Source organism: Chiloscyllium punctatum, chromosome 5 (genome assembly GCF_047496795.1).
Source record: "Chiloscyllium punctatum isolate Juve2018m chromosome 5, sChiPun1.3, whole genome shotgun sequence".
In the NCBI taxonomy this organism is placed as follows: Eukaryota; Metazoa; Chordata; class Chondrichthyes; order Orectolobiformes; family Hemiscylliidae; genus Chiloscyllium; species Chiloscyllium punctatum.
In genome coordinates, this window is record NC_092743.1 from 90,417,130 (window position 1) to 90,444,318 (window position 27,189).

General features: G+C 39.5%; 1 protein-coding gene across 2 annotated transcripts in view; it reads right to left on the reverse strand.

Moving 5' to 3' along the window:
• Nucleotides 1-27,189, reverse strand: part of tmem65 (transmembrane protein 65) — an 80,787-nt gene that overhangs the window by 31,260 nt on the left and 22,338 nt on the right. Inside the window, exons 2-4 of one of the 2 annotated variants that reach the window (XM_072570740.1) lie at nt 22,594-22,665; nt 2,205-2,249; nt 641-708 (exon numbers count right to left, since the gene is read on the reverse strand). In XM_072570740.1, coding sequence (XP_072426841.1) covers nt 641-708; nt 2,205-2,249; nt 22,594-22,665 — 185 coding nt within the window. The remainder of the gene's footprint in view (nt 1-640; nt 709-2,204; nt 2,250-22,593; nt 22,666-27,189) is intronic. The other variant, XM_072570741.1, reaches the window with a different exon arrangement.

Genomic DNA, 27,189 nt, shown 5'->3' on the forward strand with positions numbered 1-27,189 from the left:
TGAAAACATTCTCGCACTGCGTGGGTTTCTCCAGGTAGTCCAGTTTCCTCCAACAGTCCAAGGATGCGCAGGTTAGATGGATCGGTCATATTAAACTACCCGTAGTGTCAGTGATATGCAGGCCATTATGGATTAGCCATTGGAAATGCAGGGTTATGGGGATAGAGTAGGGTGGTGGGTCTGGAAGGGATGTTCTCCAGAGAGTCCATGTGGACTTATTGGGCCAAATGGCCTTCTTCCACACTCTAGGGATTCCAAAAGTCTAAATAGTCCCCTGTTGCCACTCTTTCAGATGTCACCTGACTCAAGTCAAACAAAAAGGATTTCTTTTCCCCTTGTTCAAACTGACATTATACTGCCCTGCAGTGAAGCACTGTACAGATAAATTTTGCTTCTCTACAAAACCTATACAGTGGACTTACCCCTGAATCACAGCATGGAAGTTAGCTATTCAGAGTCTAATGTTAATAATTTTGTGCTCCACACAGGTATCTTCCCACCCCAAATCAAATCCAATAAGAATTTCCTTTCCAATCTTTCCAAATGTCAATTAGGGTCTAGTCACATTTCTTAAAATGTTCCCTTTAAGATTAGTGTCTATGATAAACAATGAAACAAAGGACATAGGTGAAGTACTTACTGCGACAATCATTATAGCATTGTCCAGGAAACCAAACCCAATGAAAGGTATCGCACTATGAAGAAAAACTGTAAGACATAAACATAATTGAATGAAAGATGTTTTCCCCAAGTAAGAAATTAAATAGAAACTCACTATAATTAAACATTACAATTTATGACCACAACAGAATTCTAACAGTCAGCTTAAAATCAATATATTTTCACTTAAAGTTATCAAAACTATATTGATTTACACATTTTATGCTCAAGACATACAAAAATATCAGAATTGTAATTTCAGCAATCCCTGTCAAGTCCAAATTATCACCAGTCAGATTATTCGTCACTTAAATGTGGCTTTCAAAGGAGTTTACAGAAAGCTATGGGGGAAAATAAAATTTTATTTTCTACAATTAGCATTTTGCTGAACAATTTTCTTAGACATTTTCTTTTCTCCTCTTGCATCTCTAATTTGGTAATTCTGTGACGAAAATTGTGACATGGCAGAGTAATGGCCTGACCTCAACATCAAGACGCTGTGATTGAATCACATTGTGTTCCTACAGTCAGAGGAAATTTGAATAGAACTTGTTTAAGACATTGATACCCATTTAATAATTTTTGGTGCCTTTGGGAATTATTGTGTATGTCCAGAACAAAGAGGAGATTTCAGATCAATTTTCATTAAGATCATGCCAGTAAACTGAACTCAGTACGCATACAGCTTTTGGGAATGAGAATTACAAGTCAGTACAAAGAATTGGATCCAGCTCAACTAACAGAAGGAATGGTGTCCTGCATTAAAATCTGCCTGAGGTAATGGGAGGTTAGTTAACATCTTTCCGATTGACATTCACACACTTTCAGGCTCTTTCAATTTGGCTCAATGGTTGGAAGTTTATATCCTGGTTTGACCAGCCTCTCAACCAAGCAGACATTAGCGATGTCCAGCCTCTGGCTTCTGGCCCAGCTGAGCAAAAAAAAGAGTTCAGAAATAATGCTCGCAGAGATCTGGTTAGTGAGGCAGAATGGAGCAAGGTTCTGCAAATGTTTAGTGGTGTCTTAAAAAGGTGAAGAATTTATTATTTTGATCGATATGTTTATCCCAATGGAATATGTTTTATACTTATTATATTAAATGAAGTATTTCAAATGGACTGCAATTCCTTATGCACCTTATTCTCAGATTAAGCACTTTGAAAATAAAGCTAATTGCTAGTTTGTCAATGGCCTGGTCTCAATAGTTTGTTCATATCCTAGAAGCTAAGAATGAGATATTAGAGCATCAGAAAAATTACAGTGTCCAGTTCACAAAGAATTTCAATAATATCACTCACTTCCCGAGACCCACAATCTTATGTCATTGATCAGTAACTATTAGGTAAAGTTGAATTGGTGCCCAACATGGACAGTGTCTGATTATAGATTATAGTAACTTCACCAAATCCAAAAGAATATCAACTATAAGATTTGAAGTTTGTTTTTTCCAGCTTAACTCAAGTAAAAATAAGTTTGTAAATGTATAGTGATTGCTTTGTTGCAGCTAGCTGAAGAAAAGTGGTTATAAAGCAGAGATGCATTACCATATCTGTGCTGTGCTGATGACGGAGGCTTAACTTCCATTTCTTCTGCAAAGAGAAAAGTGAAATGTTTAGACCTGAATAAATAACTGCTTCTTCTAAATTACACGTCAAAAATAGCACACCACCAGAACACTACACCAGCATGTAGCACAGGACACTAAGGCATTAATGAAATTGACAAAGATGATAAGGTACCCAACCTCTAATGTTGCTGAGGGCAAAATCAATCATCAGTCCTCAAGCCATTTTGCACAATGCCCAAATTTCAGAAGATGCTAACATCATCTATCACTGTATTCCCATGTTGCAGAATTTCAATATGTCACCCACCTTAAAGCCTTGGCTTAAAAAATGTTCTGAGACACTTTCCCTATCTTGAACATGTCTCATTTATCACCATAGTTTGTGACACTCTCTAAATTGAACCCATCATGAAAGGAATTGAGTGAAAGATTCTGTTGAGCCTACCTAAAATGTTTCAACATAACTAAGATTCCACCACAAATAGGGTGAAGTCTAAAGCTCAGATCGAATCTCTATACTAAATTCAATAATTTAAATCTCAAAATGATTATGTTCTTGCCTGTATCATTAGAACTAAAAGGTAATGTTAATTTTCCAAGGCCTATTAGTACCAGAGGCAAACATGGGGTGGAGATCATACCTGTATTGCTGAGGCTGGTTGTTCATTTTATAGTGCTTACTTTTAGGAGTCACATATTTCATTTAAGATATTTAATCATACAAATAGCATCCAGGGAAAACTGACATACAAAGTCAACAACCAAGACTATAATTTTGCACAACCAATCCTCTTTAATCATAAAACACCTTTACAATGCTTCAAGAAATAATTTAACAGAATAACTTCAACATCTTCATATTAATTCAAATCATTAATGCAAGCATGATTAATTTCAGGCCTTGATCTGAAAATAGTTCTTATATTTGACTTTGTTATTGAGTGTAGTTAAATATTAACTTCTGGTTATACGTTTCACCCCATATGCTTCAATGATGATTCACATATCTAATATTGGTAACATTATGTCGGTTTGCTTAAAATAGTGCTGGAGATAGTTTACGTCTAACTAAGAGGGTGGCATGAGAGTTTTGGTTCAATGTTTCAGAAACCTCCAACAGTACAGCCATCCTTCAGCTTTGAATGGAAGTGTCAGCCTAGATAACTTGAATCTACAACCTTCTGACTCGTAAACATGCTTTCACTACTAAACCACAAGAAAAGGGAAGACGATTAGGTCATTTATCCCCTTGAACATCTTTCACCATTCAACTAGATTATGGTTAACCAATGCCAAGACTGATCAAGATTTCTGAGACAGCATTTCCTAGTTTTTCATTTTCTTCTATTGATTGTATCAGATAATGCTCTCATGTTCACCATGGATGTTGAAAGTAAAAGGACATCAGTCTCTAATGTCAGAGAAAACAAATTGACACAATTTGAAGTTGATGATCTCAACGGTGTGAAGGAGTTGAATTGCACTCACAGCTAAAGCACTGTTTAGTGAGGCTTGCAATACCGCCTCTTCACCGTTCAAAGTACAATCGTTTTCATTCTTATTACCGACATGGAAAGGGCTGTATGCCTATTATATTGAATTGACTTAATTTTAGTTAGTTTTCTTGTCACTCAACAAGACCAAATATGCATGAGTAAAGATGCCTCTTGTGACTTAAATGGAATTCAAAGCTGGATTGTTAGAGTCTGCAATCTAACAGCACAAACTGAATCATGGTCTTAAAACCTTTACTTGATTTTTACTAAGGTGTGATTACATTGTAGGTTTGGTGTAGCCAAGAAATATCTGAAATACTCAATTCCTTGAGTTTGTCCTATTATAATTAGCCCTTGTAAAATTTGCAGCAAAAGACTCTCCATTTAGATGGTGTCAATTATATTTTTATTATAAATTCTTGAACACAGGCATTACTAAGTTTAAGCTAAATATGCCTAGCATCCTGAAGAGAAACAAAATTGGATTCTGGTAAAGGAAAGTTAAATAGACAGATGAATTTGCTTGGTGTTCTTTCATGACAGAGTGCAAATTATTCATCATCTTGAAGAACATGAAGCATTACTTTCAAAGAGCTGTTTGCAGCTTCTTGAGGATTATACAAATATGGGCCAGATGGATTATGTAATGTTACTTGTCACAAGATATTGCAGATGTATTCAAAATAAAACTGTATTCCAGATGCCACACATTAAAGTTACAGATTTACAGGAACTTTTTCTTTCAACAATTGTGCCCACACACAGTCTGTCCTTATACAGTCAGAAACCCAAATTTCTAGTACCTACAAGAGTTAAATTACTCCAGTGGTAATAATCTGCGTAATCAAGTCAATAGACATATACTACACAAAATTCTGGTTGACATTACTCAGAAGAAATAGTTTTATGCCATTGATTGGCTTAATTTTTAAACTTGTGGTGCTTTAAAGTGAAACAATTATTAATATGTAATATGCCAAAGTACATGCAACACTTTGAAATTAAGATTAGTTCAGTGAAAGGTTTTGATTTCTGGAAATGAGATTCTTATTTCTCTGGAAAACAAAAAGTGACTTTTTAAATTAGCTTGTTACAGGAAGCAAGAGTTACTGCAAAGTCACACGTTAGCAAATGTTTCTTTTAACTGAAATTTATTGATAGGATCTGGAACTCTGCAGAACCTTCAGATGTAACCATTAGACATAAACAGAAATTACCTTGCAGTGCCTCATTACCTTAGTTGAAACCTATAAGCTTGGTATACTAACAAGGAAAAGCTATAATGAAAAGGTTGCTCTCATAACTGTTCATGGATTGAAAGGATTTAAAGATAAACTTTTCCATATGGAAGAAATCAGCAATAATTCTGTCTGGAATAAGCTATTAAGGACAAGTCTATACAAGGATTGAAAGCAAATCAGCCATGTCTGGGGAAAAAAGGGAGTTTAAAGCTACATGAACAAAACTGGTTGACATCAAATTGATAACTGGCTGCTTTACACTACAAAGATAAGTTCTTTTGCAGGGCAATCAGTTTAAGGATCTGCAGGAAAGCAGTGTCTTCAAACAGACAATTTAAGGCTAAACGTAAACAGGAACAAAGAAGCTACTTCTAATAAGAAGGCAAGCTGCAGACTTGCAATATTTTGGATGAAATAATCTAAAGAATCATCATGAATATGACATCACAGACCCCAAGGATAAAAATCTGAAGAAACCAACATCTGAACAATTCAGCAGCGGAACTTAAAAGAACAAAACTGCACAAGGATTAAACCCTGGACACTTCCAGAGACAGATACTGGTCAAAATCATAGCTAAATTCTACCATTAATCAGGTCATAGCCAAGTTGAGTTAAGGCTTAACTTGTTTACTTGAGGGGGTCATATTTTGGTTGCTACATGCCACACACAGTGTTCAGATGATGCCACACCTTTCAAAACAATGCTGCTGACATGGCTTCCTTCTTCCATAACAATGGTTTTCGCTCACGTGGTTAAGGTGGTCCTCAACTGTGTCAGACCTATCACCCATACTTCTGCACTCACCCCTTTCCATCACTCAACAGTGGGATCAGAACCCCTTGCCCTAACTTTTCATCCCACCAGCCTCTGCATTCAAAAAGATTATTCTCCACCATTTCAGACAACTCCGGCAGAATGCCACGACCAGCACATCTTCTCCACATGCCCCCATCTGCATTTTGCAGGGATTGTTCTCTCTGGCACACCCTAGTCCACCCTAATCACTAACACGATCCCGCTTCACACAGCATCATCCCATGTAACCACAGAAGGCGCAACACCTGCCCCTTCACCTCCTCCCTACTCACCATCAAAGGCCTAAACAGTCTTTCCAAGTGTAGCAGCATTTCACCTCTATCTCGTCCAATCTTGTGTATTGTATTTGTTGCACCCAATGTGATCTACTCTATATTGGAGAAGCCAAATGCAGGCTGGGTGACCACTTTGCAGAACACCTCCGGTCTGTGCACAAGCATAACACCATCCTTCCCACAGCTGGTCATTTTAACACAGCATCCTGCTCACATACTCACGTGTCTGTCCTCAGCATGCTGCAATGCCCCAGTAAATCAGAGTGAAAACTGGAGGAACAACATCCCATCTTCAGATGAGGTACTTTATAGCTTTCTGGACTTAATATTGAGTTCAACACCTTAAGATTGTGAACCCACTTCCATTCCTTACCTTTCTTTTAACTGTACTTATTACATTCTGTCATCATATCCTCTCCCACCTCCCCTTTACCCCAGTGTGACTGCTTGTTCTTTGCAGTCTGGCAATATTCCGCCATTCTCACATGACAAAGACTTATTCTGAACTATCAACATCCTTATTCCCTGTACCCCACCCCATCCATTACCTGCACACCGCCTTCCTCCACAACAAACTATAGCATAAATGCTGTCCCTTCCACACTTCAGCTTAAAACATTAACTTGCTTTCTCTTCATGCTGCCTGACCTGCTGGAGTCTCCAGCATTCTTTGTTTTTGGTACAGATTCCAGCATCTGCAGTAATTTGTTCTTACAGTTTAAATAATTGTTTCAGTATTTGATAGTCTGTGAGATTTCTTAATATTTGCTGAAGTTACCTTTAATTCAAGTGATTTATCCACAAAGCTGTCTTCTTAGGGAACTAGGATCATGGGTAATCCAAGATGGAGGACAGGAAAAAAGTGTGCTCTTAAGAGCTGCTCCTTTTGAGGTATTTTAGGTGTTGGAGGTGATTTCCTCAAATTCCAAGAACAGTAATTACTATTCTATGAGCTGTTCCGTTGTTTTAGAACTTTGAGGAAAGTCAAACAACAGCACTTTAAAAGGAGGAAGAGGGACAAAGACAGAGACCACATGGTCAGAGAAAGAAACCTACACTGACCCAGCAGTGAATCTGCACAGCTACTGCCTTTGCTATTTGAGTTCAAGTATCTCTGGATATCATAGTGCCTCTAAGAAAAATTTACAGACAGCGAAATTCACAGCTGACCTTGGAGGAACCTGCATGGGAGAGCTCACAGCACAAGAGAAGCTAAGTGCATAGTTTTTAAGTATAACCTTGCTGTAAATCTACAACAATGAGTCAACTGGGTTCATTTTTGATTATATGTTTTGCTGAGACCTGTCTATATTATTTTATAAAATCATGAGGAACATGGATGTGGTAAATAGACAAGATCTATTGAGGGTGTCCAGAACTAGAGGGCATAGGTTTAGGGTGAGGGGGGGAAAAAAAATTTAAAAGGGGCCGAAAGGACAACATTTTCATGCAGAAGGCGGTATGTGTATGGAATGAGCTGCTGGGGGCTGGTACAATTACAGCATTTAAAAAGCATCTGGATGGGCACATGAATAGGAAGGGTTGAGAGAGAAATGGGACTAGTTTAATTTAGGATATCTGGTCAGTATGGATGAGTTGGACCAAAGGGTCTGTTTCCGTGCTGTACAGTACACCTCTGTGACTCTAGTCAGAAGATGACAAGAAGTGATATCAGTAAGATAGCTATCAGCCTGAAGAAACTGGATACATAACACCCAACCAGAGAGATCATATGCTTTCATGTGTTCATATACCAGTGTTCAGGGATGCCACTGACCATGCAAAGGAGCAGCAATTAGCAAGGGTTCATAAGCAATACCTCTGTGGATGGGTGTGTAGAAGGAGAAGCAGAAGACCAAGATCAGTCAAAAGAACATAACAGGGGACAAGTACCCAGTTCACCAGAATTAATGAGTTGATATCCCAATTCATCCCATTCCCCACATGAAGTTAGTCTTTCATACTTATTGTGATAAACCTGATATTTTCACAGGTTTCACAGAAATCATATGTCCAGAATGCTCTTGTAGCTAAACAGGACTGGGAACTTTTAGACCTCCACAACTACTTAAGAAAATATAGTAATTGTAATTGACTCAAGCCTTACAAGTCAAGTTAAATTGCGTACCTCAGAGCTTACAAGTGCTATTTGATTTTTTTTTTAAAAAGCACTTCTAATCAAATCAAGGAATAAAGACAATTCTTCTGATTAGTAAATCTGTACAAAAAAAACATCAAATGTATCTGTTGCTGAATGAAGGCCCTGGGAGAAGATTAATTAAAAAGAACCAGTGTCTTTACTCTCCCCAGTGATCAGATCAGAAACATGAGAGCTTTGCTTGTTCACAGAATGCACCATGTGGGAGTTAATCCTCACTCAGACAGAATGCACTGACATTAAATTTTACAGGGTTAACACAGCCTGCTTTTTTTACCCCAGGGCACAATAGCTGAAAGGACGAACAGATTTTTAAACAATAGCAACAGATTTAATGGAACTTCAGCTTATGTTAATGATACAAAACATTATTCTCTCGGTGAAGGACAGAAGTGAATAATGTGCCCTCTGTTCCCCTAACTGAATGAGCAGTGACACAGGCATTTGAGGAGGGCTACACCACACATGCAATAATACTCAATACTGTTTCAAGCATCTATGATCTGGATTTTGGTGAATCGACAGGGGTGGCTTTAATCATCAGTTTAGTGGGGGAGACTAAAGTTCCCTTCAGGAACTGAGTAGTTGGCTGTTGGTAAATGCCTCACAGTTAAGACTACTAATGGTGGTAGTTTCCACTTGCCAGGAAAAATCAACTGGGGTCCACAGACCTCGCCAACAGGAGCCATGGCTACTGATGATATTCCCTCGAACTAAGGTCCAGGATCCTGGAGCAAGCCTAGGCCACCGGTAAACAAAGGCAGGACAGGAGTCACAGGGGAGGGGTTGGAGACGAAGAAATAGCTTTCAGTGCGGGTCAGAGTCCTTAACAGTGAAGGGACACTACTTCTGGGAAGCTGTAGGTAAACTAGACAGGCTTTATTGGGCAACCCTCAGAGAATCTCAGGAGATGTTTGCCACCTTCATTTGATCCCTAAGCCACTAGTAAATTGTAGTGGAATAATGAGTGCTAGTGGGCTCATGAAGGAACCCAATTGTCAACTGACCACTGGCAGCTCAAAATCCCATGTCAGCTGCTTCCACCCTCCAGCTCCATCAAGTGAGGTTTCCTTATTGCTACGAATCCTATACAAAGCTTCTGTACAATCAAGTGGACCGTGAAGTCATTGCCCAGCTCGACAGGCTGCATAAAATCCAAGCCTCCGAAGATGATCGCAGCCAGTTCAAGAGTGCCCTGTGTCAGCAGTTTTAAAAACAAATGACACAAGTAGCAACATTGGTCTTGAAATTCTACATTTTCATCACCATGAGAAAAATGTGAAACACGAGCGAATAATTTGAAGATTATATCCATTGTGCTGAACATTTAATAATGAAGCTCATTAACGAGTTCTGGATCATAAAGCAAGAGTCCAAGAAAGGAGCTGCTGGACAAATGCTCCAGTTCAGCAGAGAGAGTCAGAGGTGCTGATGGTGAACAGTGTAACAACCAATTGCTCCCGTGTTTCATCTACATGACTCATTATGTCTGAAACTAATTAATTCATCACATGATGAATTAGTCATTGCAGAAATGTGTTAATGTATTGTATATAATTATACAAAAGTCCATAAACAATTATTTACTTCTATATTCAATTCAGAAAAGGAGAAAATATGAGCAACCATATGATGTTGAACTCACCTGGCAATGCAGGTTCCAGCTATCTCCAACAGAATTACCCAGGACACGTAACAGGTAATAATTGTCAGAGGAACATTCCTGATTATGGCATGTTCTAATGGACCAATGATTACTGATGCTCACCTGAACAGCAATCATTGGCTGATTAGCCTGTCAATGGGGATGTTCTCTATCCGATTGTCACACTTCTAACACCATAAGAACAGAAATTAGGCCATTCAGCCCATCATGTCTGTTTTGCCATTCAATCATGGCTGATAAGTTTCTTGTCCCCATTCTCCTGCTTTCTCCCTGTAACCCTCGATACCCTCGACAATCAAGAATCTCGGTCTTAATATACTCAAATGACCTGGTCTCCACAGCCTTTTGTGGTAGTGAATTCCATACATTCACCACTCTCTGGCTGAAGAAGTTTCTCCTTATTTCTGTTCTAAAATGTCTTCCCTTTACTCCAAGGCTGTGTCCTTAAGTCCTACCAATGGAAACATCTTCCCAACATCCACTCTCAACAGGCCATTCGGTAGTCTGTAAATTTCAATTAGATCCCCTCCCCACCCTTCCAAACTCCATCAAGTATAGACCCAGAGTTGTCAAATGTTCTTCATATGTTGTGCTGGAACCAATTGCATGAATCTCCTCTGAACACACTGCAGGGCCAGTACATCCTTCCTGAGACATGGGGTCCAAAACTGTGCAGAATACTCCAAATGTGGAATGTCTAGAGTCTTCTAGAACCTCAGAAATACATCCCTGCTTTTATATTCAAATCCTCTCAAAATAACTACCAATATCGCATTTGCCTTCCTCACTACTGATCCAACCTGCAAGTTTACCTTGCAAGAATCCTAGACTTGAACTCCCAAATCTCTTTGCACTTCAGACTTCTGAATTTGCTTCCCATTTAGAAAATAGTCCATGCTTCTATTCTTCTTACCAAAGTGCATGACTTTATACTTTGCCACATTGTACTCCATCTGCCACCTCTTTGCCCACTCTCCTAGTCTGTCCAAATCCTTTTGCAGCCTCCCCACTTACTCAATACTACCTGTTCCTTTACCTATCTTTGTATCATCTGCAAACTTCAGCAGAATGCCCTCAGTTCCTTCATCTAGATCATTAAATGTACAGAGTGAAAAGTTGTGGTCCTAACACTGAACCTTGCGGAACACCACTTGTCACTGGCTGCCATCCTGACAAGGACCCTTTTATCCCCACTCTCTGTACATTTTGCCAGACAGCCAATCTTCTATCCATGTTAGCATCTTGCCTCTAACACCATGGGCCCTTATCTTATTCAGCAACCTCCTGTGTTGCACCTTGTCAAAGGCCTTCTTAAAGTCCAGATAGATAACATTCATTGACTCTCCTAGGTTTAACCTGCTGGTTACTTCAAAATTCTGGCAGATTTGTCGGGCATGACCTCCCCTTGATGAAACCATGCTCACTTTGCCCTATTTTATATACATTTCTAAGTATTCAGAAATTTCAACCTTCACAATGGACTCCAAAGCCTTTCCCATGACTGAAGTTAGGCTAATTGGCTTTTGCCGTCTTTTGCCTTACTCCCTTTTTAAGCAGGGGTGTCACGTTAGCAATTTTCCAGTCCTCCAGGACCCTCCCGGACTCCAGTGATTGCTGAAAGATCACCACTAATACCTGCACTATCTCCCTTAGAACTCTGGGGTGTAGACCATTTGGTCCGGGTGATTTATCCATCTTCAGGCCATTCACTTTTTCTAGCACCTTCTCCTTGGTGATGGCCACCATACTCAGCTCTGCCCCCTGACTCTCTTACATGTTTGGGATACTATTGGTGTCTTCCACCGTGAAGACTGATGCAAAGTAATTATTCAGTTCCACAGCCATTTCCTTGGTCAGGAGATCCAAGTTTATTGTTCCAGAAGTAAAATCTCTGGATCAAGATGAATCTGTTCAATCTGTGATGCGGAGTTGCCAGCATTGGACTTGGATGGACAAAGTCTGGAATCACATGAAACCAGATTATAGTCCAACAGGTTTATTTGAAATCACAAACTTTCAGATCATAGACTCTTCGTCAGGTCAAGACAATTCACCTGACGAAGGGGCAACACTCTGAACGCTTGCAATATTCTTTGTATGCTTGGTTGAAGTAAAACTCGAACTACAAAGTTTATCCTTGGTCTTTGTCTAAGAGATTTAAATTTTAGTGTACAGCACAATATTCTAAACCCAAGATGCTCAAAGTATTACTGGTGGACCAGTATCCCCGTGTCCTCAACAGAATACTCAAGTCAAGACCTGGAATTTCTAACAGTGCTAAAGTTAGATCTTTGTATTTAAGCCAAGAAAGAAGTCAGCACTTTGAGCACAAATCTTTAAAATGGATCAATTTCACTTGAACAGTATTAGAAAGCAAATTTCATTGACTTCTAGACTTTTTTTAAAAAAGATCAACTTTAAATATCATTCACAGTAGAACCACAAAAACTCTTGACAATAAATTACTTGGAAGCAACAAATGACAGAAAAATGAAAGTAAGCCGGAATGAAAAAAGAGATTAGTTTACACTGAACAAGAGACAAAAGGTGAGGGGTTGAAGAGAAGGGAACAATAATTGTAAATTTTAATCTAAAAAGATATACTTGGGAGACTTACCAGCTCAATTCATACAACTAATGCAAAATGTTTCTTGATACATACACAGCAACAATGAGTAAAGGAAGGTGGCAAACTATTCTGCTGTTACTTAATAATGTTTTTGAGTGGGTAAAATTGAGAACTTGGGAACATTTCAGCAATGGTCAAAAGGACCATCAAATCTGATCCTACAACAAAAGAAAGATGAAATGAATCAATCAGGAAAAGCTATGTAAGACTGATTTTAAAAAGACAATAATGAAAAATTGTACAAAATAGGGAAAGACAGGAGGGAGAAACAAAATCATTTAAGGTTGGATTAGAGATTGTGGTGAGTAAATGTACTAGATGACAACAATAGCCAAAAAGGATTATAAATTCCATAAAAACAGAAACAGGAAAATGTTTTAATCCAGATTGAAGATAAAGAAGTCTGAAATCAAAGAAAAAAAAGTACATGGATAGAATACTAAGCAAAGTGAGAGTACTTTCACAGATTGTAAAATAAAGAATAAACAAGATCAATCAAGACAAACCGTGTGATGCGATAATATTTAATTGTTGGGCAGGGTAGAATCAAAGTTCACTAGATTTATAAAGAACAGGTCAATGATGCAGCAAAATACCCTTCCTGAATAATTGGAAGAAAATCAACAGATGAAATATGTAGAAATGAGAGTTCATTTTACCTATGTATTCCAGCATTTGGTGCACAGTGTCTTAAAAAAGCATTCAACTTTGGCTGAACAAGAATATTTTATGTACAACTTCCAACATTAGGATGAGGATTTAAGCACTCCTAAAAGATCATTTGTCCGAGGTCTCGAGGACCTTAGGGGAAGCTTTCCTTTCCAAGGTTTACTAGCAAAATGGTTGAACAGTTTAAGTCAACATAAGGCCATGGTAACAGAATGAAAAGAAGAGACCAACAATAAGAAATTGTATCTCTCTCCCTCCACGTGTGTATGATGTCTCATTGCATGTCAGTTAGTGTACTCTAATTTGGTAAGTATAAGCACGGATTATAGAAAATCCAAAGTAAAATTAAGGGTAGAGTAAACCATTGTACACTGGAGTCATGCAGAACACACATGGCTTAAGCTCTTGTAGTAAAACAGAAACCTAGTCAAAGAAATAATCATATGGAAACAATGGAGAATTATTTGCCAGAGCACTCAAGTTGGATTTTGTGCAATATGAGCTTGTCAAAGTCCCAGTTCTATGGTTGGTACAATAGATATCTGTAAATTCTAGGTGTTAGACCAAACAGGGGAAAACAGACCTAACTGAAGATATTCAAGAATATTTAAAGGGATCACAATATAAATTAGGAGCTAGAATTTAAGAGTTTACTAGGTTAGGCGATCAGGGAAAACTCACCATTGGTTTGAATCATTCCTATCATACTGAATCCCCAATATCAATAACCAGGAGGTTACCATTAACCAAAAATTGACCTGGACTAGTTGTACACACACAGTGGTTAAATAAGCAGTTCAGAGGATGGGAATCCTGCAGCGGGTAGCCCACCTCCAAATTCCCCAAAGTCTGTCTACCACCTTCAAGGCAACAAATAAGCATGGAAAACTCCCCAGTTGCCTGGATAGGTATAGTTCAAACGACAATACTAACAGGTATATGTATGCGAAATGAACACAGCAGTTCAGGAAGGCAACTCAATTCAGTTTTCTCAAGTGCAACTAGGGATGGCAATAAATGCATGCCCATATACCAATAATGAATTTAAAAAAAATACAAACTAATAAATGAAGATGTCAAAACAATTCTTGATAAAGACCACAAGCACAAAAAAAAAAGACAGGAATGGAAAGCACCATTTCTGAGAATTAGATTTACATGATGCAAAGTAGTTAAGGCTCTAAATCTTTGGATTCATGAGGCAATTTATGAAACAATCTAAGAGATTTACAATTCATGAAAACTCAAACGAGAAGGTATAAATTAATTTTAGAATTAACCAACTGGCAACAATGATGATCAATACAAAGTCCCCAGAGGCAAACAATGAAATGCAAAACAACATTGCTTTTATTCAATAAGAATATGAACTGGGCGCGGGAGACGGCAATTTACTCATCAACTCTGCAATTTAGTACTATCACGGCTGAATTCAACTCAACCACAACTCCATTTTCTGCTCCCCACAAACCTTTAACCAATTGATTGATTGATTTGAGTACATGGATGCTATGTTTTGTGCAAAAAACAATGTTCATTGTGGAGGGGGGGGTGGTGGGCGGAATGTTATTGGATATTAAGGACAGGTAGTTGGCATTTTCTTGTTGGAAGATAACACCTTTCAATGACATTCAATTCTCACTTCAACTTTTGTTTCATATGTTCAGCTTCATTCTGCAGTCTTCTATATTTCAACCGTCTCCCCTTTCCTCTCTTCCACCATCACCCCAATAGATTACAGAATACATATATAGTAATGTCAACGCAAATTGCATGCATGATTTTGCTTCTTAAAATGTTCAAAAAATTGAGACATTTAAGGAGACTAGAATGAGACCAGTAAGATTTAACCCAAAACTTTGCAGCACCATTCAGTTGTGAATAATAGAGGAGTCATTAATCCTCAGTCAAAAGCCAGACATTAATATGCAATTTTCTTCACATTCTAAATCACTCATTCTCAAGTAATGCTTTGAAGGATTGTTTGTGTTTTAAATGTCAGACAGAATGAAAGCTTCATCTCAATTTTACTGCTGCTATCTGACAAATATAATCGAACTATTCAATCACTGGATATGGCAACAGCTAGGAGGTGCATGAAAACACAATAGCTTTCATGTCTTTGCTTGTAAATGTTTTAGAGTGTTGCTGCAAATGCTCAATGTAATTTTTTTGAGTCAAAGACCCTGTAATCAACATTTTCTTTCAAGAGTTCTTATTTGATTGGGCTTTATTGGCAAAACTTAAGCAAATGGCTCAATCAGTTAGGGTTGTCCATGGAATCTCTGGGAATTGAAAATCAGTGTCTATGATGCTGTGTGCAACCCTAGGGTACCCCAGGATCTTGAAAAGAACTGACTTTTTTTAAATTGCTGAGAATGAGAACCAAACAGGCTAACATGGAGGGTTGGAGCTACAGGAAGAGGTTGAATGTGCTGGGGTTATTTTCCCTGGAACATCAGAAGCTGAGGGGTGATCTGACAGGTTTTTTTTTAAATCACGAGGGTATGCACAGGGTGAATAGCCAAAGTCTTTTTTCCCAGGGTAGGGTAGTCCAAACTAGAGGGTATAGGTTTAAGGTGAAAAGGGAAAGATTTAAAACGGAGCGAAGGGGCAACTTTTTCACACAGAAGATGTTGCATGTCTAGAATGAGCCGCCAGAGGGTGGAGGCTGATACAGTTACAACATCTAAAAGGCATCTGGATGGGTATATGAGTAGGAAGGGTTTAGAGGGATGTGTGCCAAGTGCTGGCAAATGGGACTAGATTAATTTAGGATGGACTGAAGGGTCTGTTTCCGTGCTATACATCTGACTACAACTACCCAAGAAATTGAATTTTCTGATGGATGATTGCCCAGTATCTGGAACCCTTCAAAACAAAGCCATTAAAAGTTAGAGTTTAGAGGTCACTGACTCAGTTAAGCTTAATAGTTACCCAGGGAAAGTGAGAATTTGTCTGTACTTCTGTGTAACTATTAAACTGAATGCCCCCACCCCCCAACCTCAATGTCCCTCCAACTGCCCCCATTTTCCCCACCAATACTCTTTAACCTGACCAACCGAACAGGCCTGACATCACACCCTGGCCTGCCAAATTCAACTTACACCCTGACCCCAGCCAATCACCAACCTGACACCCCAACAACTCAACTCAATCCGACCCCACGTCCCCTCGACTCAACATAATAAGGAAGGCAAGGTTGATGCCAAGTGCTCGCGTGACTTTGCTTCTTAAACTGCTCAACAATGAAGATATTTAGCTGAAGAGGCAGGAATATGACTGCGAGTAGAAAGACCTAACCCAAAACTTTGCAGCTCCATTCAGTTGTGAGTAATTAATTCTCAGACAATTGTCAGATGTTGATGTGCTATTTTCTTTCAAATTTGATAGCACATTCAGCTTAAGTCGTGTTACGAGGATTGATTGTATTTTAGCAGTCAGAATCGAACTTTACCACAATTTCACCACCACAATCTGAAAAATGTAATTAAACAATTCAATCATTAGAAGTTAGTTCAGCTTGTACCACACCTTCATCCTGACTCTGGACCAACTGTACCCACCCTACCCAAGCATATTCACTTAACTGGATCCTATCATCCCCATCCCCCCCCCCCCCCCCCCATATTAAACTTACACATCAACCTTTACACAGGAGCGGTCAAAGGGACTAGCTATGGTGTTAACTTTTAAAACCACAGAACATTGCTCACTGACTGCTGCAAAAGATGGCCTAGTTTCTACAAAGATTATTTTGTTGCTGGATGTGTGGATTCCCAGGCAGGTTCATAACAGGAGGCCTCTGTGCTGTTAAAGGCAAGTGGGTTATTTTAAACCTCTTAAAGCACTGAGGTTGAAAATAGCGTTTCTAACCATGAATGGAACTGAGGAGTCATTGTTGCAAAAGATTCCTAAGCACCCATTTTCATTGACTTATTGATTTTTAAACAAAAAAACAGAACAGCTTGAAATGCCACAGGATCCTTACCTTCAAATGAGTGATTTACCTATTCTCTCCTATGCTCTACAATTAACCTATTCTCTAAAAACACCACCCTCATCAAACCAAAATGGAAGATTTGATTCTGTTCCATTTGTGTTTTGTTACAGGACACTGCGGAAACTGGAACAGTGGAACCAACCATGCAGAACAGGGAATACCACAGAACTGAGCTGGTACACTCCCTTTTACAGCCAGTGTAAGGGGCAGGGAAAGGGAAGGAAATGATAGATACAGAAAAGAGTATTTACATAGTAAGTAATCTCCCAAGACATCTGTACGCTCCTTTAATTTTATATTCACTTTAAAACAAAAAAGGACACGAGAAAGATTAAGTACATTTTTTTAAAAAGCAGTACTGCAATTACTGACTTAGGTCAAATCTGCACATAATGCTGTTGTTAAACAGAGTCCAGCATCTCAATGAAACTTGCGGGCTGGATCTAAGTTAGTATAGAAAACTTACTACAAATAATCCTGAAGGTGAAATTAAATAGGTTGACACTATTTCAAATTACCCACTCCAGGAAATGCTGCATTGCATATAGATCATTAACATCCTTTCTACGCTGCCTAGTAATAACAGGAAAAGTCTTAAAAATTGGACAAAAATCAACCTCGGTCTCAGGATGCAATTGACTATGAGAACATAGAAATGTATTCCAGTTTACTGAAGCAATGCAAGTTAAAGAGGATATTTCCAGCTGCTGAAAATCATAAGAGGGTAAGTCAGTATTCAAAATTATCAAAGGAGGATGATTGCTGAAAGATTCGTTCCATTGACTGAACATATCTGTATAAATGTAGGATTAGTACTGGAGTTATGAAAAGAATGGTTGAATGATTTTTTTTTTTGCAGAGCAGCAGGGAAACAAGAATGGAATTAACTGAATAGCTCTTTCAAAAGAGCCAGCAGCACGACAGTCGGTCAAATGGCCTCATTCTGTCCGAGCGTTTTGTGAGGCAAAATCGAATGATTTCTTGTTTAAATTCACGCTTTTGCTCAAGTATTGCAGTGAGAATTTGGTTTTGATGCATCTCTTACTATCTAGCAGTAAAGGCCAAATGATTGCTGCATTTGACGTGAAGAAAAGTAATATGTGTCTTTTCAATTTTGCATTACCGACAAGTTAGTCATCTGAATTGGACTGACTGCTGTGAATCCCAGAACTAAATATTTTGTAGCAAAATTAACAAAATTTTAATTTTCTAATTATCCTAGCTGATTCATTTATTCTTCCCTCTTTTGATACATTATGCAGTAATCTGATGTATTGGCCATGAGTGAACAAGTGATGAAGCATCTGCAGCATAACAACTGTCATTGGCATTAAAATCCAAGATAATAGAAAAAGGCACAGTAACAGCAAAAGATATGAAGCAGAAAAGGAACAGTAAAAGCCTATAAATCGATTATGTGTGTTGTTTATACTGTGTCTATTTAATGGGCAGCGAAGGGACAAAGTGACTTCTGCAGAATAATGTTTCTTACAATTTGTCGTATTCCTATCTCATGCCACCCTGCTCTGAAGGTTAAAACAAACCTTCCTTTGCTTTTATTCCTGATAAAGTGCAAATGCCAAGTGGCAGTTTGGCACTTTAGATATGAGGCTAAGTTCTTAGGCATTGCTACTTGAAAGAAGGCATGTGTTCAAACTTGAAAAAATCTAATTTTTCCTTATGCTTTCAATACCATTTCCAAAACCAAAAAAAATGTTCTTGACTGAAAATAAATGATTCACAGTATTCGAGGGGCATTTTTTAAATTACAAAACTAAGACAGCTCTAACCAGTTAAGGCTGCAATCATTGGCCAATGATGATTGCAATAAGCAGCTGGCAGATAAGAAAAACAAAACTCACTCTCTCAGCGGAGCAGGTAAGGGCTGTTTGGCAGTGGCTGCTTGAAGGCTCGGTGACATTTGTTTTAACGGTTTAAATTTGAAAGTTTTTTTTTAAAAAAGCGTGGAGCGGACCCGGAAGCTGGTGTAGTGCAAGCTTACCTGGGTAGGTTTTTATCCGCCTATAAAAGCGCACACATCTTTGGAGTTACTACTTCCCTAAATGCGTGGCTACAGGGATGGTGCAGGAGGGAGGGATTCCGGTATCTGGATAACTGGGGCTCTTTCTGGGGAAGGTGGGACCTCTATAAACAGGATGGTCTGCACCTGAACCTGAGGAGCACCAGTGTCCTTGGGGGGAGGATGCTAGTGCTCTTTGAGGGGGGGGGTTAAACTAACTCTGCAGGAGCATGGGAACCTGGACTGTAGCTTTAGGGTGCAGGACCTGGAGTGTAGGAAGGTTAGGAACATAGCATCAATCTCAAAGGAGAGTGCCTATAAACAGGAAAGTGGCTTGAAGTGTGTATACTTCAATGCGAGAAGTATACGAAATAAGGTAGGTGAACTTGCAGCGTGGGTTGGTACCTGGGATTTCGATGTTGTGGCTATTACGGAGACATGGGTAGAACAGGGACAGGATTGGCTGTTGCAGGTTCCAGGATTTAAATGTTTTAGTAGGGTCAGAGGTGGGGGTAAAAGAGGGGGAGGTGTGGCATTGCTTGTCAAAGATAGTATTACAGCGGTGGAAAGGACGATGGATGAAGACTCGCCATCTGAGGTAGTTTGGGCTGAGGTTAGGAATACGAAAGGTGAGGTCACCCTGTTAGGAGTTTTCTACAGGCCTCCTAATAGTCCTAGAGACGTAGAAGAAAGAATTGCGAGGATGATTCAGGAGAAGAGTGAAAGTAATAGGGTGATTGTTATGGGGGATTTTAACTTTCCTGATATTGACTGGGAAAGCTATAGCTCGAGTTTGTTAGATGGGTCAGTGTTTGTCCAATATATGCAGGAGGGTTTCCTGACACAATATGTAGACAGGCCACTAAGAGGTGAGGCCATACTGGATTTGCTTCTGGGTAACAAACCACGCCAGGTGTTAGAATTGGAGGTAGGCGAGCACTTTGGGGACAGTGACCACAATTCGGTGACTTTTACTCTATTGATGGAGAGGGATAAGTGTGCACTGCAGGGCAAGAGTTATAGCTGGGGGCAGTGAAATTATGATGCGGTGAGGCACGACTTAGGATGCCTACCTTGGAAAAGTAGGCTTCAAGGGAAGGGCACAATCGATATGTGGAGTTTGTTCAAGGAGCAACTATTGAGTGTCCTTGATAAGTATGCACCTGTCAATCAGGGAGGAAAAGGTCGTGTGAGGAAGCCACGGTTTAATAAGGAATTGGAATCCCTTGTTAAAAGGAAGAGGATGGCCTATGTAAAGATGAGGTGTGAAGGTTCAATTGGGGCGATTGAGAGTTACAAAAGGTAGCCAGGAAGGATCTGAAGAGAGAGCTAAGAGCAGCAAGGAGGGGACATGAAAAGTCCTTAGTTAGTAGGATTAGGGAAAACCCAAAGGCTTTCTATAGGTATGTCAGGAATAAAAGAATGACTAGGGTAGGAATAGGTCCAGTCAAGGATAGTAGTGGGAAGTTCCGTGTGGAGGCTGAAGAGATTAGGGAGACACTGAATGAATACTTTTCGTCAGTATTCACTCAGGAACAGGACATTGTTGCCGATGTGAATACTGAGTCACAATTAAGGTATGTAGGGAACAGGTGTTGGAAATTCTGGAAAGGGTGAAAATAGATAAGTCCCCTGGGCCTGATGGCATTTATCCTAGGATTCTCTAGGAAGCAAGGGAGGAGATGCAGAGCCATTGGCCTTGATATTTATGTCCTCGTTGTCTACAGGAATAGTGCCAGAAGACTGGAGGACAGCAAATGTGGTTCCCTTGTTCAAGAAGGGGAGTAGGGATAACCCTAGTAACTATAGGCCGGTGAGCCTCACTTCTGTTTTGGGCAAAGTCTTAGAGAGAATTGTAAGGGATAGGATTTATGAACATCTGGATAGGAATAATGTGATCAAGGATAGTCAGCATGGTTTTGTGAAGGGCAGATCGTGCCTCACAAACCTTATTGAGTTCTTTGAGAAGGTGACTAAGGAGGTAGGCGAGGGTAAATTGGTAGATGTGGTGTATATGGATTTTAGTAAGGAGTTTGATAAGGTTCCCCATGGTAGGCTACTGCAAAAAATATGGAGGTATGGCATTGAGGGTGAGTTGGAGATTTGGATTAGGAATTGGCTGGCTGGAAGAAGATAGAGGGTAGTAGTTGATGGTAAAGGTTCATCTTGGAGTGCAGTTACTAGCGGTGTTCCGCAAGGATCTGTTTTGGGACCATTGCTGTTTGTCAATTTTATAAAATGACCTGGAGGAGGGGCTAGAAGGTAGGGTAAGCAAGTTTGCGGATGATATGAAAGTCAGTGGAGTTGTTGACAGTGAGGAAGAATGTGGCAGGTTACAGCGGGATATAGATAAGCTGCAGAGCTAGGCAGAAAGGTGGCAAATGGAGTTCAATGTGGGTAAGTGTGAGGTGATTCACTTTGGTATAAGTAACAAAAAGATGGGGTACTGGGCTAATGGTTGGATACTTGGTAGTGTGGATGAGCAGAGGGATCTTGGTGTCCATGTACACAGATCTCTGAAAATTGCCACCCAGGTAAATAGTGCTGTGAAGGAGGCATATGGTGTACTGGCTTTTATTGGTAGAGGAATTGAGTTCCGGAGTCCTGAGGTCATGTTGCAGTTGTATAAGACTCTGGTGCGGCAGCATCTGGAGTATTGTGTGCAGTTTTGGTCGCCATACTATAGGAAGGATGTGGAGGCACTGAAACGGGTGCAGAGGAGGTTTACCAGGATGTTGCCTGGTATGGTAGGAAGATCGTAGGAGGAAAGACTGAGGCACTTGGGGCTGTTTTCATTGGAGAAAAGAAGGTTTAGGGGTGACTTGATAGAGATGTACAAGATGATTAGGGGTTTAGATAGGGTTGACCATGAGAACCTTTTTTCCACGTATGGAGTCTCTATTACGAGGGGGCATAGCTTTAAATTAAGGGGTGGTAGGTATAGGACAGATGTTAGGGGTAGGTTCTTTAGTCAGCGAGTCGTGAGTTCATGGAATGCCCTGCCAGTAGCAGTGGTGGACTCTCCCTCTTTATGGGCATTGGATAGGCATATGGAGGATAGTGGGCTAGTGTAGGTTAGGTGGGCTTGGATCGGTGCAACATCGAGGGCCAAAGGGCCTGTACTGCGCTGTATTTTTCTATGTTCTATGTTCTAAAATACCTGAACTAGATTTGTGAACAGCACATCAACTGGCATTGCTCTAGGTCACAAAATCACATCAAAACAACAGCAAAGCCACAAGCACCGAACACAAAAGGCAGCAAAAATAAAATTGACAACTGAACAACAGGTCGACAAGTTAGTCAGTGAGCACATTCCAAAGCACGACAGAAATCTGGCGACTATCAGGAACAGGAGCATGGACACACAAGAAAGCAACCTGCGTCACCTGCTGCAGCCTGTTCTCTCCACGTGCTGCTTATAGGAATCTGGGCTCTGGGGTAGCGGTGTCCAGGGCATGCTATAAATTCAAATACAAGTACCACATTTATTAACTTTATTTCAGCAAGTACAAGACATTCCTTTCCCAAACTTTAACAACATAGCTCCATATAGGACTCATCGTCCCCTAATTCAGTGACCCCCCACCCCCCATCTGTAATATTGATAGGACACATGCTGTTTGAAGAAAGGCACAATATTATTGTCCAATACTCCTTGCTGTATTGTTTTCACCTGCCTCTCAAATATGCGAATCAATAGCTTTTCACCACAGTTGGTCAATTCTACAATTCTGCAGGCAGGATTAAAAAATTGTTGATACTACGCTGAATAGGAGCCTGTGTAATTTTTTATTAAAAAACCCACTGATTTCAAATCATATTCAGGTGTAACCATGCTCCCACACACAGTATTATCTAGGTTCATTTGCACTTGTTTTACACAAAGTGGTATGCTTTCATGTAGGGTTGAAAATCAATGATGACAGTTCAATAGTCAGAAGGAGATGCTATTTCAAACCATCAATAATTCATGCTCAGTCATCTCATCAAACTGTGGCTTCAATAGAACTTGTTGCTTCTTTCCATATTAAACCAGGATGCAGGGAAATAGCCTTCCACTGGAAGAAAGTCTTTCAATTAATATGTGTGGAACAGGAGGAAGAAACAAAAAATCAGACCATTTGTAAAGAAAATAAGACTCACAATTGGGTTTTTATTAGGATCAAGCTCCACGATTTTCAGCAGGCCAGTGTGAACTTAAGCAACAGTATGTATAATGGAAACTTTTTAAAAAATAGCAGCAAGAGTTGGCCATTCAGCCCATCAAGTCTGCTCCACATTCAACATGATCATGGCTAATCCTCTAACTTAACACAAACTCCAGTTCTGTCCCATACCTCTTAATACATTTACTGTGTAATAAAACTTATTTAATACTTCAATATATTTAAGAGACTTAGCCTCCATTGCCTACGTGGCAGAGAATTTCACAGACTCCAGCCTCTGGAAAGATGATTATTCTCCTCCACTCTGGTCTAAATGGCCTACCCTGTATCCTGAGACCATGACCTCTTTTTTATGAGCCCCTTGCTAGGGAGAATATCACTGCTGCATCCAATATGTCCAGCCCAGTTAGAATTTAAATGTTTCAATGAGATCTCTTCATTTTTCTAAACTCCAGTGAGTAGAAGCCCAATAGACCCAACCTTTCATTTATACAACAATCCTGCCATCTCAGGAATGTACCTGCTGAACCTTCATTGCATTCCCTCTATGGTACATCTTTTCAAAGACAGGAAGACCCAAGCTGAATGCAATATTCCAACTGTGGTCTCACCAAGGTGCAGCAAGACATTCTTGCTCCACTTCAAGTCCTCTTGCACTGAAGGCCAATATAGCATTTCTCCTCCTAACTTCTTACTACACATGTATGCTTACTTTCAATGAAAAGTATATAAGGATACCCAGATCCTTTTATATATAAACTCTTCCCACTCTGTCACCATTTAAATATTCCTGTCTTTTTACTTCTTCCTAATGAATTGGATAACTTCACACTTAACCACATTATACTGCATCTGCCATTATCTGCTCAGTCAACTTCTCTAAATGACCTTAAATCTTCTTTACATTCTGCACACCGCTGTTAACTCCTCAATGTTTTGTCTTCATAAAACATGGAAATATTACATATGATTTACTCATTAAATTGCTGATATACATTGAGAATCGCTGAAACCTAAGCATTGATCGTCATGGTAACCCTGTAGTCATAGACTCACGTTCTGAAAAAGACCAGATTATTCATACTATTTCCACTCTTAACCGATTCTCAATCCATGCCAGTATATTAACCCCAAATCTATGTGCTTTAATCTTGCACACTAATCTCTTAAGTGGGATTTGATCAGTAGTTTTCTGAAAACCCAAATACACATCTAATTCTCAATCATTTTATTAATTATATCCTCAAAAATTTTCAGTAAGTTTGTCAAGTATGAGATGTCTTTCATGATTTTTATAATCCTCGATGTGCTCTAAATACTATTATTGCATCCTTAGTACAAGATTTTAAATGAGGTGCTAAATGCATTGTTTTTGCTGTGATACTCCTTTTGAATTCCAAATATTTAAAATGCCTGATCACCAACTTGCACGGATATGGTCGCACTGACAAAATTGTACATTCCAATGTATTTCATAGGCTCATTACTAGTCAAAATTTGATATCAAGCCTCATATGAATGAATATCGAGATTTAAAAGTGCAAGCCACCACAATCCAGTCGGTTTTCTCATTAGTGAGAGACAACTGGTGGTGAGTTTAACCTGAGGGTCACCACACTTCAGGCAAATGGTGAAGTTGAGAAGACAGGGCAATCGTGGTTACCTCAGCCATTACAGGAATTGAACACACACTGCTGCCATCACTTTGCATTTCAAACCAGCTATCTAGCCAAACAAGTTAACTGACCAGATGGACAAAATTTCCTCAGCCTTGTGCTCTCCCCTGCCAAGGCTGTTGCACCAGTGAACTTGTGGCAATTCACCTCCCTTCAACGCAAAACTGTTCACAACCTTGATTAGCCATTACTGAAACACACCAAAAAATTGGCACTGATGGTTTTATCAATGTCAACTTGCACTTGTCGGATATTTGACAATTTATGCGGCACTGTTATCTGGTGTAACTTGAAATGGCTTCAATTTTTAGATTAGATTAGATTACTTACAGTGTGGAAATAGCTCTTTGGCCCAACAAGTCCACACCAACCCTCCCAAGAGCAACCCACCCAGACCCATTCCCCTACATTTACCCCTGCACCTAACACTACAGGCACAGTCCAAAAATGTGCAGGTTAGGTGAATTGGCCATGCTAAATTGCCTGTAGTGTTAGGTGAAGGGGTAAATGTAGGGGAGTGGGTCTGGGTGGGTTGCTCTTTGGAGTGTCAGTGTGGAATTGTTGGGCCGAAGGGCCTGTTTCCACATTAATCTAATCTAAAAATTGCAGCCATTTCAAGTTACACCAGAGAACACTGCTGCATATTATTAGCCACCAATGAAATATCACAAGACTGCTGAAGAACTGAGGCAAAATATTGCATTACAAGCAACTCAAAACCCGTAATTAAAGATCACCATGTTAAGATTTTATTATTATTTTGAAACATACTCACTGAGTACTACCCAACAGAGTATTGGCCAAAGAAAACTAGAGAAGTCAAACCCACTCCAATGCAGAGAGAAAAGGTTTCACTTATAGAATGACCCAAAATATTACATGAACAAAAACAATATACGATCCAAAAGTGTCAAAATACTTCACACAATAAATCATCTTGAAGGGTAAGGAAGAAACTGGGCAGCAGATTAATGCATTCCTTCCCACAAGCAATGAAATTAAATATCAATGAATTTTTTTTAAAAATGGAACTGGTCCAGGCAGGGAAACTGGCCAACAGCAAGAAGTCTCCATACAAATTTAACAGCAACATTGTGGTATTTTTAATATCTATTGATATATTGGAGGACAGCAAATTGGCAATGTAGTATCTCACTCAGTACTTTATACAAATGTGGCCTTCCCATCCTGCACCATTCTGTTCCTGGATTAAGAATACTAGCAACCAAGGAAAACCTGACAAGTGAACAATTCAGGAAGCTACCATCACACTGAGCAGGCATGGATGATGACAATGCTTTGTTCTTCAAAGTGGTTTCTCACTGCTGGACTCACTGGTGCAATCCATTGACATTGTCTGGTCAATGAAAGTGCCTCCTTGCTCAGGGACTTCAGAAATAAAACCCTGAATAATTAAGATATAATTTATTAACATAGGTTTATCTGTAATGAATCATTAGTAATGAACTAATGCCACTGCAATAGATTCAAATAAGATGAGATACAAAAAAAGGAAACAAACTGAGAAAGTAAGTTAGTTCTGCCATATATCTTAGGTTAATCTATTATAGAATTCTTTCTATCCCAAGAATAGGAATGTTTTGTAAACCTGACGACTGTTTTAAGCATAGCTATGAATCATCAATGTCTCATTGAAATGTTCAACAGAACCAATTCAGGTTTTAAAGCAAAATTCTAGTTTGAAGTGAAGCCTGAAGCACCTGAATTTTTAAAATTCAGTCATGGGATGTGGGCATCCTCATCTAGGACAGCATTTATTGCCCATCCCTAATTCAAGAGAAGGTGGAGTTGAGCTGATTCATGAACCACTGAAGGGCTGTTAGAAAGGGAGTTTCTGGATTTTGATCCAGCAATGCAGGATAGTGAGACTTGGAGAGGAGACTGGCACCTATGAATCTACTGCCCTTGTCCTTCCAGATGATTGATGTTGCAGGCTTAAAGGTACTTTCAAAGAGTGAGTTACTTCAGTACATCTTGTTAGTGAAGGAAATGAAAGTAGAAAAAGTGGATGTGATGCCAATCAAGTGAGCTGCTTTGTCCTGGATGGTGTCAAGCTTCTTATAGCTTGGAGATGGTGAGCCGGTTGTGGGAAAATAGTCACTGCAGCATTCCCAGCTGC